The 11015-nt window shown below is 49.0% G+C and overlaps 1 protein-coding gene across 1 annotated transcript in view; it reads left to right on the top strand.

Moving 5' to 3' along the window:
• Positions 1–109: 109 nt before the first annotated feature.
• Positions 110–11015, top strand: part of LOC122485020 (multidrug and toxin extrusion protein 2-like) — a 58147-nt gene continuing 47241 nt past the window's right edge. Inside the window, exons 1-4 of the mRNA XM_043583264.1 lie at positions 110–235; positions 6606–6674; positions 9883–10031; positions 10822–10864. Of these exons, the coding sequence (XP_043439199.1) occupies positions 149–235; positions 6606–6674; positions 9883–10031; positions 10822–10864 (348 nt within the window). The 5' untranslated portion in view covers positions 110–148. The remainder of the gene's footprint in view (positions 236–6605; positions 6675–9882; positions 10032–10821; positions 10865–11015) is intronic.

Raw genomic sequence — 11015 nt, 5'->3', positions numbered from 1 at the left:
GCCCCGACGGCGGCCCCGGCTCGGGGCGCCCCCCAGCGCCTTCGCCCCGCGCTGCCCGAGCGGGGCCCGAGCGGGGCCCGGGCGGGGCGGGCGGGCCCGGTGTCAGCGCGTGCTCTCCCTCCTTTTTTCGCAGTTCCTGGCCCAGTTGATGATCTTCCTGATTAGCGTCGTTAGTTCCATCTTCTGTGGGCATCTGGGCAAAGTCGAGCTGGATGCCGTTACGCTCGCGGTATCGGTAGGTTTTCTTTTCTTTTCTTTTTTAAATACTTCCATTGGGGTCGGCCCTGCGGTAAAGCCTCGGAATTTGCATTGTATTATGTCTGATATCTTCCCTTAACACTATCGGATCTTGGCCCGTGGGTACCTTTTGCCTTATCTCCAGATTTGAAAGGAGATGGCGTAAACTGCTCGGGGAAGCGTGTTTCAACCATCCGGTGGTGGTCGGGTTTGGGAGGAATTTGTAGCAATGATACAATTCCAGGGCGGCCAGGGATTGCTAGAAATTTGTAGCAATAATACGGTCACAGGAACAGAACGGTATTTTTTTTTTTTCCTGTTGTAAAATTAAACCGGAGAACTTAGAGATCATGTAGATTGTCTGCCATCGGTTTGAATTGCACAATTCATTATGGGCGCAGTATTTCCCGCTTGTACTAAAGTGTCTCCCTTGGGCCACGGATTGAAATTACACCTCCTTTGAAGGCTTTCGTCCCTGAGTTTTTGTTAGTGATGTAGCGGAAAGTTGCCTCCCTCCATCCAGGCTTTCAGAGAAGGTGGAAAATAGTTCTGGTGGTGCTGGCAGGTGGTCTCTCCCAGCCTTAGAAAATTCCCCCTCCGTCCCCACCAGAGGTCGGTATCTGCTCTAAGATCGTGGCGGGACCGCCAGAGTTTCTCTTTGCAGCTTTGTGGGTGAAGTGACCTTAGTATGTGGACTCAGATATTTTATTTACAGGTCTGTTACTGAGTGAACTAATTCAGGCTAAGGGATATTTCTACTTCCTTTGAGATTTTAGATTGGGTCTCTAGAAAGAGTGAAGAAAGCAGAGAAGCTTTACGTACAGGCTGTTAACTGTGTCCCCCCCAGAAAGGATGAACTTGATTCCTCCCCCACATAGGGCACGGTGGCCCTGGCATATGTTGTACTCCTGATCATTCTGTCTGCTGTGAACGACATTAACAGTGGGTTATTATTGGAAACCTGAAGGGACCCTTTCTGTTTATCCACGGGGCCGCAGTTGGGATCTCCCTTTGCCTGTCGCTGCTTCCAAACCTTTATTTTGCAGTGCTCTTTAAATTTTTTTTTAATTTTTATTTATTTACGTGTTTATGTATGTATCTTAAATGTTTGAGAGAGAGAGGGGGACAGGGGATCCGAAGCGGGCTCTGTGCTGACAGCAGCAAGCCTGTGTGGGACTTGAACTCACCAACCGTGAGATGGTCATGACCTGAGCCAAAGGCAAACCGCCTGAGCCACCCAGGCGCCACATTAAATCTGGTTAAAATCTTATCACTATACACAGATTTTTTTTTTTCCATGTGATGAAATCTTTTAAGATTTACTCTCTTAGCAAGTTTCAAGTGTGAAATACGGTATTATTAACTATATTCACCGTGTGGTACATTGCATTTTCACACGTTATGTGCTTTGTAACCGGGATTTTGTGTCTTTAGTTGGCCTTTACCACCAAGCCCCTCAGGCATCCCCCCCCCTCCCCGTCCTTGGCAATCACCAATCTGCTATGAGGTCAGTTTTTCTTTGTTTGGATTCCACGTGTAAGTGAGATTATACGGGCATTTGTCTCTGTTTGACTTCTTGTTTTTTTTAAAATTTTTTTTTCAACGTTTTTATTTATTTTTGGGACAGAGAGAGACAGAGCGTGAACGGGGGAGGGGCAGAGAGAGAGGGAGACACAGAATCGGAAACAGGCTCCAGGCTCTGAGCCATCAGCCCAGAGCCCGACGCGGGGCTCGAACTCACAGACGGCGCGAGATCGTGACCTGGCTGAAGTCGGACGCTCAACCGACTGCGCCACCCAGGCGCCCCCTCTGTTTGACTTCTTTGACTTAGTATAATGCCCTCAGTGTCCATCCGCATTGTTACCAATGGCAAGATTTTCTTCTCTTTTAGGACCAACTAAGATTCAGTGCATAAGCCGCATTTTATTTACATTTTATTTACCTGTTTCATTTTCTTTGGTTAAATGCACGGAAGTGGGATTGTTGGATCATATGGTAGTTACTATTTTTAATTTTTTGAGACTTCATGCCGTTTTCCCCCGAGGGGCTGGATCAGTTTGCATTCCCTCCAGGAGTGCACAGGGGCTCCCTTTTCTCCACATCTCCTCCAACACTTGTTATCTCCTGTCACATACTCTCACAGGGGTTAGTTCATGGTGGTTTTAATTTGCATTTCCCTGACGATTAGTGACGTCAAGCACCTTTTCCAGTATCCTTTGGCCATTTGTGTGTCTTCTTTGGAAAAATGCCTATTCGGATCCTCGGCCCAGTTTTGAATTAGATTGTTTGGGGTTCTTTTGCTAGTGAGTTGTAGGAGTTCTTTACATATTGTGGAGGTGAACCCTTTATCAGGTGTGCGATTTGCAAATACCTTCTCCCATTCTGTAGGTTGGCTTTCCACTTTGTCGGTGGTTTCCTTCAGGGTGCGGGCGCTTTTTAGTTTGGTGTGGTCCCACTCATTTATTTTTGGTTTTGTTGCCTTTGTTGTTGGTGTCAAAACCAGAGTCCTCGCCAAGACCAAGAGAGCTCGCTGCCTGTGTTTTCTTCTAGGGGTTTTATGGCTTCAGGTCTTGTGTTCAGGTCTCGAATCCATTTTGAGTTATTTTTTTGTGTGTCTGGTGTAAGATAGTGGTCCAGTGTCACGCTTTGGCCTGTGGCTGTCCAGTGCTGCCGACACCCCTGGATTGAATAGCCTGTCTTTTCGCAGTGCCCATTTCCGGACTGTCCCTTCGGGTTTACCATCCCGTACGGTTCATGTCCATGGTATCTGATGGCCGGTGCATGGCTTCTTCTGTGTTCATCAAACACCCCAGGGCCTGAGTGCTCAGCTTCTTGGGTGTGGGGACCCCACCTCCCTCCATCTCTCTGGCTTTCAGGAACCCCCTAAATTCACTTCAGGACTCACACTCTGCACATTGACATCTCTCAGCTTGGGCCCACGGTAGCGGTTTTGTTGGTTTTGTTTCGTTTTTTCACTGTAACAGTTTTAAACTTTACTTTCCTGCTGGCAACCTTTTATCCCTGGAGCCCTCTCAAGTCCCCACCTGCCCTTTGACCTCATGGGTCTTCCTTGCTGTGGTCCCTCCCTCTTCTCTCACTCTGCAGCCCTGACTGCATTCTCGACCGGTCCCCATCCTGCGTTCTGTGACTTGCATGTGAGGCTCGGGAGGATCCTTCTAGATCCTTAGGGGCATGCATTTGCAGAACACTTTCCCAGACCACCCCCCACCCCACCCCAGCCCCACCCTTCCGTGCTGTGCCACAGTCTCTGTCTCTGAATGCTCTCGCCTTGGCCGGCCAGCTCGTATTAATTTTCGCCACGCCTGGTTCCTGGCACAGATCTGCCCCGAGTGGATATTTCCAGGAAATGCAGAGCTCAGGGGAGCTGTGAGCGGGTCCTCATCTAGGCGCTCCTGAATTTGTCTCCTACGCGGCCCTGCTGTAACATGGTGAGGGTTGAAGGCTCTGTGATGATACCCGTGCAGGCCCCATGTCTCCTTTCACTATTTCGGCAAAACTGTCTTAACCAGGGGCGGCTGCGTGGCTCAGTCTGTTGAGCGTGCGACTTCCGCTCAGGTCATAATCTCCCGAGTCATGAGTTTGAGCCCCACATCAGGCTCTCTGCTGTCAGCACAGAGCCTGCTTCAGATCCTCTGTCCCCTCAAAAATAAACAAACATTAGGAAAAAAAAAAGAAGGAATTAGGGGCTCCTGGGTGGCTCAGTCGGTTGAACGTCCCACTTCGGCTCAGGTCATGATCTCACGGTTCGGGAGTTCGAGCCCCAGGTCCGCCTCTGTGCTGACGGCTCAGAGCCTGGAGCCTGCTTTGGATTCTGTGTGTGTGTGTGTGTCTCTCTCTCTCTTTGCCCCTCCCCTGCTGTGCTTACTCGCTCTAAAAAAATCAATAAATATTTAAACAAAAAAAAAAGGAATTAAATAAAGCTATCTTAAGTGTATCTTGGGGGAGAAAACAAAATTAAGATTTTATGGAAGGTTTGTAGTAATTTATTTCCTTCTTTCTCTCTGTTTTTCCCGCAAATCACACACCGATGAGAGCATAAAAAAAGAGTTCCTACTTTTTGAAGTAAAAATAGGTACAGAGCAAATACAAGCCCCAAATTCCGTAGATAGGCCTGAAAAGGGTATGCGGGAAGGTTGGTATGTTGCAAAGAGAGGAATTTCTGTAGCTAAGGTTTTACGTAAGGGAGTCTATGTCTGTCTTTCCTTGGGCAGTGCCTGGTGAGACGGTGCTTTTAAGCAGCCGTTAAATTGTAACTAATTGGTAGGAGGAGAGTAGGCCCAATTTCAAGAAAACTATTTATGAAAGCCAGATACAGTTAAAAATGTTTCACTTTATGAAAAATTCTGTATGCGGAAGGAGAGAATTTACAAAAGTGTTTGTTTTTTAAGTAAAAGAACGTTTTTTAAGGTTTATTTCATTATTTTTTTTAACGTTTATTTTTTAGCGAGAGCGTGTGCACCCATGTGAGTGGGAGAAGGGCAGAGGGGGGCCGTGGGGGGACAGAGGATCTGAAGCAGGCTTCACATTGGCCGCAGAGAACCCGTTCGGGGCTCGAACTCACGGAACTGTGAGATCATGACCTGAGCCGAAGTTGGATGCTTAACCGACTGAGCCACCCAGGCGCCCCTAGGTTTTATTTTATTTTATTTTATTTTATTTTATTTTATTTTATTTTATTTTATTTAAAAAAAATTTTTTTTTCAACATTTTTATTTATTTTTGGGACAGAGAGAGACAGAGCATGAACGGGGGAGGGGCAGAGAGAGAGGGAGACACAGAATCGGAAACAGGCTCCAGGCTCCGAGCCATCAGCCCAGAGCCCGACGCGGGGCTCGAACTCCCGGACCGCGAGATCGTGACCTGGCTGAAGTCGGACGCTTAACCGACTGCGCCACCCAGGCGCCCCTATTTTATTTTATTTTTTTGAAGGAATCTCTTACTCCCAATATGGGGCTTGAACATGCGACCCTGAGACCAAGAGTCGCGTGCTCCACCAACTGAGCCAGCCAGCTGCCCCCTGCCCTCCCCCCTGCCCCCCCCCCCCCCGGCCACAAACATTTATTTATACCCCACCTTGTTTTGTTTCATGAAGAATTTGAGTTGGTTTGTAAAAATACTTTCAGTACAGAAGGATAATTAGCTGGTAGAATCACCAGCATCCTGAGCTCGTGTAGTTTCCAGAAATTCACAGTGTGCCCAAGATGTCCCTGAGCCATCCGTTCGGGGGAAGGACGGCCTTTCCTGATACTGAGTCAGAGGAGTGGCGTGGACACCCTGAGGTGGAAGATGGTGTCCCGGACAACTTGCTACGAGAGATACGTCAGCAAGTCTCCAACCGTCTCCGTATACAGGTGGTCATTGTGTGGGGAAAGCACAACGCCCTTGACTTTCATCCAAGCAGTCTCAGACAGCGGACTTGGCCCGGAGATAGACTTGAGGCCACAGAAGAAGAGTGACGGCTCGGCTTCCTTTTCTTTGCCTGGAAGGCTGAGGGGTTTTGGAGCTTTGGCCCTGACACTGTCCCGGGCTGGAATTGAGAACACAAGGCGCCTGCCTCCCGCTGCTCCCTCTGTGTGTGGCCTGTCACTGACTCCTGGTGGCTAGAATTTATGATCTTGGTCAGCCAAGAAGTGAACCCACCTTGGGATTGACATCACTGCTAAACGTGAGACCCGGGATGAAAATGAGGGTCTCCGGCTCTCCCCAGCCCCCGCAATTGCAAAATGGCTCCTTGGGCCCTGACCTTAACCTGCAGGTTCATTGTCAGGGGCCCTGGGTAAGGTGCAGACACGAGGGCGACACAAAACCAGTCCTGTTTCTCATCACAGGGTTCAAGCCTGTGGCCAGACTTCCCAGCTTCAGGTCGCCATCTGAGTGACCTAAGCTTTCTGTGACTTGCTCCCGAGACCCGTAAAACGGGCACGGTGCCCACGACAACCCTGTATGGGAGGGTTTGGGGACAGGGCCTGCACGTGGCGTATGCTCAGTACACGTTTGCTGTCCTCGTTCTTAAAGGCACATCGCAGACCAGGGGTGTTGCCTTCAGATATCAACCGCAACTTAACTTTTTGATGTGGAAATTGTTAACACACGCCGTGTTGTTCAAGAAGAACTACGTTGTCAGCCACCCCGGTTGACACGAAGTGATTGTGATCCTCTGGTCGGAGGCTGTGTTTTTGTTTACAGTCGCCAGGGATGGACGTGGACGCCCATCTGCTGTGAGATGCAAAGTCTTAAGTGTACGATTGCAGGCTGCTCCTTCCAGATAAACCTTGGCTTAGCCGGAGCTGTTAGGCAGCGACTGCCCGGCCGGTCCTCCAGCTGCAGCTGCCTGTCATTCCTTGCAGGTGGTGAACGTTATTGGGATTTCAGTTGGAACTGGCTTGGCCTCGGCTTGTGACACGCTGATGTCTCAGGTGAGGACCACCCTCCCCCACGCACGATTTTTTTTTTTTAATTTATGTTTGTATTTAGTCAGTTACCTTTCCTGTTGGAGGCCAGGTAGGCGACTCTCCCCTCTTTGGCTTTTGTTGCCTTTTATTTGTCAAACACTGTGCTGCTGATGGCTGTAGATGTAAGCCAAGTGGGCTTTATAATTGTGCTCAGGGGCTGTGCTTTCCTTTCTGTCTCCGGTCTGATCTCTCCCACCCTGCCGCTGTACTCCCTCACCTGCTGTTGGAGACGCTCAGCTCCGTCTCCTGCCCGCGTCTCTGTCCTGAGGGCCACACTTGAATGTCGGTCACGTCCCGGACATCACACTCCGCTCAACCAGAGCTAAGCCCATCCGGCTTTCCTCCCTGAACTGTTTCTCCTCTCGTGTTGTCTCTCTCAAGAACACACGACCCTCCACTGAAGCCAGAATCCTTTATCTTCTGTCTCCTTACGTTAGCGGAGAGTCCGCTCACACCCCTCCGTCCTCGTTGCCTGTCACAGGACTGGGAACTCTGGGTTGGTGTGCTAACGCAGTCAGAGGAGAGTCCGATTCTGGTCCCGGCCTTTCTCTCCTGGCTCTGTCTTCCATCTCACCCACCTGGTTTACAACCATAGTGGTTTCCCTGGTAGAATCTGAGCTGCTTGGGGAGAAAGGCTATAATCCCATTCAGTCTTTGAATCCCTGTGGCTCAGCATCGTGCTTGCTATGTAGTGGGTACCCTGGAAATCTGTCGAATGAGTGAGAGGAAAGCAGAGAAGCAAGCAGGGATGGGTAGATGATGACGGATGGATGGATAGACGGTTGGGTGGTGGGTGGATGGGTTTATAGATGGATGCGGGATAGACGGGTGGGTGGGTGGAGGGATGGATGGATGGATAGATGGTTGGGTTGGACGGTAGATGGATGGTTGGACAGATGGATGGATGGGTAGCTGGCTAGAGGGATAGATGGTAGATAGATGAGGTGGACAGATGAATGATGGCTAGATGGGTAGGTGGATGTGTCATAGATGAGTCCTGCCTTCAAACCCACTGCCTGGGAGAGTGGGGACAGGGTTATATCCCAAGGAAGGAGTGGCCCTGAGCATATGTGTTATATCCTGAGCTGTTGGACTCAGCTCCTCAGCTGTTGGTGCATGAGGGTATCCTGGGATAGTTTTTATAGGCTAAGCTAAATGTGGCTCTAAGGACTAAATGTAGCTCTGCATTGGCATGGTAGAGAATGTGAAATTTTATTTATTTTTTTAATCATTAGAAAATTTTTTTAATGCTTATTTATTTTTGAGAGAGAGAGAGACAGCATGAGCGGGGGAGGGGCAGAGAGCGAGGGAGACACAGAATCTGAAGCGGGCTCCAGGCTCTGAGCTGTCAGCACAGAGTCCGACGCGGGGCTCGAACTCACGAACTGCGAGATCATGACCTGAGTTGAAGTCAGACGCTTAAGTGACTGAGCCACCCAGGAGCCCCTGAAATTTTATTTTAAAATAGTTATTTTGTCCCTTTTTTGTTACCATTTCAGTTATTTTTTTTTTCAACGTTTTTATTTATTTATTTATTTATTTTTGGGACAGAGAGAGACAGAGCATGAACGGGGGAGGGGCAGAGAGAGAGGGAGACACAGAATGGGAAACAGGCTCCAGGCTCCGAGCCATCAGCCCAGAGCCCGACGCGGGGCTCGAACTCCCGGACCGCGAGATCGTGACCTGGCTGAAGTCGGACGCTTAACCGACTGCGCCACCCAGGCGCCCCAACCATTTCAGTTATTTTTATTCATATAGTTAAAAAAAGAAAAAGACTAGATCTTTGTTTCCCCACCCACCCATATACAGTGGACGTCTTTCCGTATTAGTAAACGTATTTCTCTAATAGCACATTGTTTCTTGGATTTTAAATAGCCTTTTAAAAAGATTGTAAAGGTCAAGCACCGTCTAGAAGCTTTAGGTTATCCAGAAAAGTATTTGAAAAAGATGGAGGAAAAATCACTAAAGGTTAACTGTTTGGTGAATATCCTCCTAATATTTCCAAATATGGACACTTACACCATTCTAACATCTACATGGTCTTATTACTTTTTCCTGCCATTAAACCATGTGTTTTGGAGAACACATTGAATGAAGTAGGTGGACACATTCCCTTTTAATGTTTGCACAATATTCTATGTCCTTTGTACGGCCATTGTTTTTAATTTGTTTCCACTGACTCTTTCAGTGCACTTTAGGTTAGACTCCTTTTTGCTTTTGAGAAAGAGACAGTCATTCAGGGTCCTTGAAGGAAAGGGAGCGTGAGAAAAGCTCTGAGAAGCCTTGACTCGGCCAAGGTCACTGGGGGGACCGGGCCTGCCCTGCCCTCCCGTGGCCTGCTCTCCGCTCTGTGCTCTGGCCACCTGGCTGCCCCTCATTTCTGCCTTTTGTGCTCTCGTCACACTTAAACGTCAGGTGATGTCGTTTCTCTGCTCGCAACTCTCCTGTGACCCTGTCTGACTGTGGAGGCCGCTGAGCCCTCTGCCGTCCCCACCGGGGTTCCAGCCCCACAGGCTGCCCTGCTGGGCCTCTCCCAGACGTCTGCCTGGCTCATTCTCTCAGCCCCCGCATGTGTTTGCCAGAAATCCCCTTCTCCGCGAGGCCTGCCATCCGCCGTGTAAACATCGTGCTCCTCCCCCAAGGGTCTGTCCCCCTTCCCTGATGTCTTTTTCTCCAAACATTACTGCCATTCTAGAGAATGCACTCTAGATCTTAGTTATTTCTGTTTATCGTCTGTCTCCCTTTCCTTCTAGAAAGTCAGCTCCACAATGGCAGGGACTTCTGCCTGCTTTGTTCACTGCTGAGTTAGTTCCCGGGTCCCAAATGCGTGTGGCACATAGTAAGAGTTCAAGAAATACTTGCTGAGCGAATCCGGCAGGTTCTAACCCGTGCCTGCTTCTTCTTGCATCTTTGAAGCCCTGCTCTCTGCCGTCAGTGCCCTCCATGTCTCACTGTCCCTGTTCCCAGAGACAGGAGACTCCTTGTCCCGGGGCATGTTTAAAATGCCCTTGGTGCCCTTGGCTCAGATGTTGGGGGCGGGGAACAACAGCCGTCCGGCTGCATGGGTGGCCAGCAAGGTGCTCTCCCTTGGGGAGCCGTTTGCGATGCCGGCGGTCCAGGCCTCGGCCCGGTACACGGTGGCCCTCTTTATCACTGCGTTTGTTTTCTCCAGTCCTTCGGAGGCAAGAACCTAAAACGCGTGGGGATCATACTCCAAAGAGGAATCCTCATCTTGATGCTGTGTTGCTTTCCTTGCTGGGCTGTCTTCATCAATACGGAGCGTATCCTCCTGCTCTTAAAACAAGACCCCGAAGTCTCCAGGTCAGCAGCGTCTCTAATGTCAGAACCCCAGGTTCAGCGTAAGTGACCGTCTGTTCGTCTTAACCTTCGTTGACGTTTTGGTCAGTTACCTGGACTTGAACCCCCGTGGAGAATGGAAGCTGTGACTTGTGGATCACAGGGTATTAAGGCTGGCAGGGACCAGCTGGCACAGAGTGACACAGAGTGACACAGCGTGACGCAGTAACCTGATGTCCTGCCCAGAGTGAAGATACAGGATGAGAATGTTAATGCCCTTGGCCCCAGTCTACTTTCCTGGTGTTTTGTAAATACGCAGAGGGTTTTTTCCCTCCCAGAAGCAAAGGAGCAATATAGTTGCTTAGAGTTCTTAGAGTTGGGTTTTTTTTTTTAACCTACAATTCCAGCAAACTCTGGAATTTGTCTTCAGGATACACGGGATCACGGGATGCAAGGAGGCATCTCTCTTTTCTAGAACACCGTTCGTCTTGCTTCAGTGTGAGATACAGCTACAGTCCTGACCCAAAACGTTTCTGAACTTTGCCCGACTTTTAGTTCATTTTGCTCTGATCATTCCATCTTTTCTGCTAAGAATGAGCTGAAAGATGTAAAGTCAGACTACCCTGTAAAAGCACACACGTAGCAAGCACAACATAGTGTTAATCTGGGTTGTGGAAAAAGCCTTTTCAGAGTGGTATTAAATTTCTCCCGTGTAAATTACGTTTAATTTTTAGGAACCATGTGGATTCAATTTGAAGAAGTACGGCAGCAATTGTTTGAATATTAACTGAAGGCTGTTTGTTGTTTATTTCAGGATAGCCCAGATTTATGTGATGATTTTCATTCCTGCTCTTCCTGTAAGTGTCGAGGATATTTTGTGTCCTGGGACGCCCCAAGCAGCTCACGAATAGTGTCATGCCTGTGCCTCCCCTCTTTCTGTTTATTTTATCATAGTCCTGTTCCCGTGTAAGTTCAGTGTGTATTTCTTGGACCTGTCATCCCATCCTT

This window comes from Prionailurus bengalensis, chromosome E1 (genome assembly GCF_016509475.1).
Source record: "Prionailurus bengalensis isolate Pbe53 chromosome E1, Fcat_Pben_1.1_paternal_pri, whole genome shotgun sequence".
Lineage (NCBI taxonomy): Eukaryota > Metazoa > Chordata > Mammalia > Carnivora > Felidae > Prionailurus > Prionailurus bengalensis.
The sequence above is the reverse complement of the archived record's forward strand: the minus strand, read 5'-3'. Positions and strand labels throughout refer to the sequence as shown.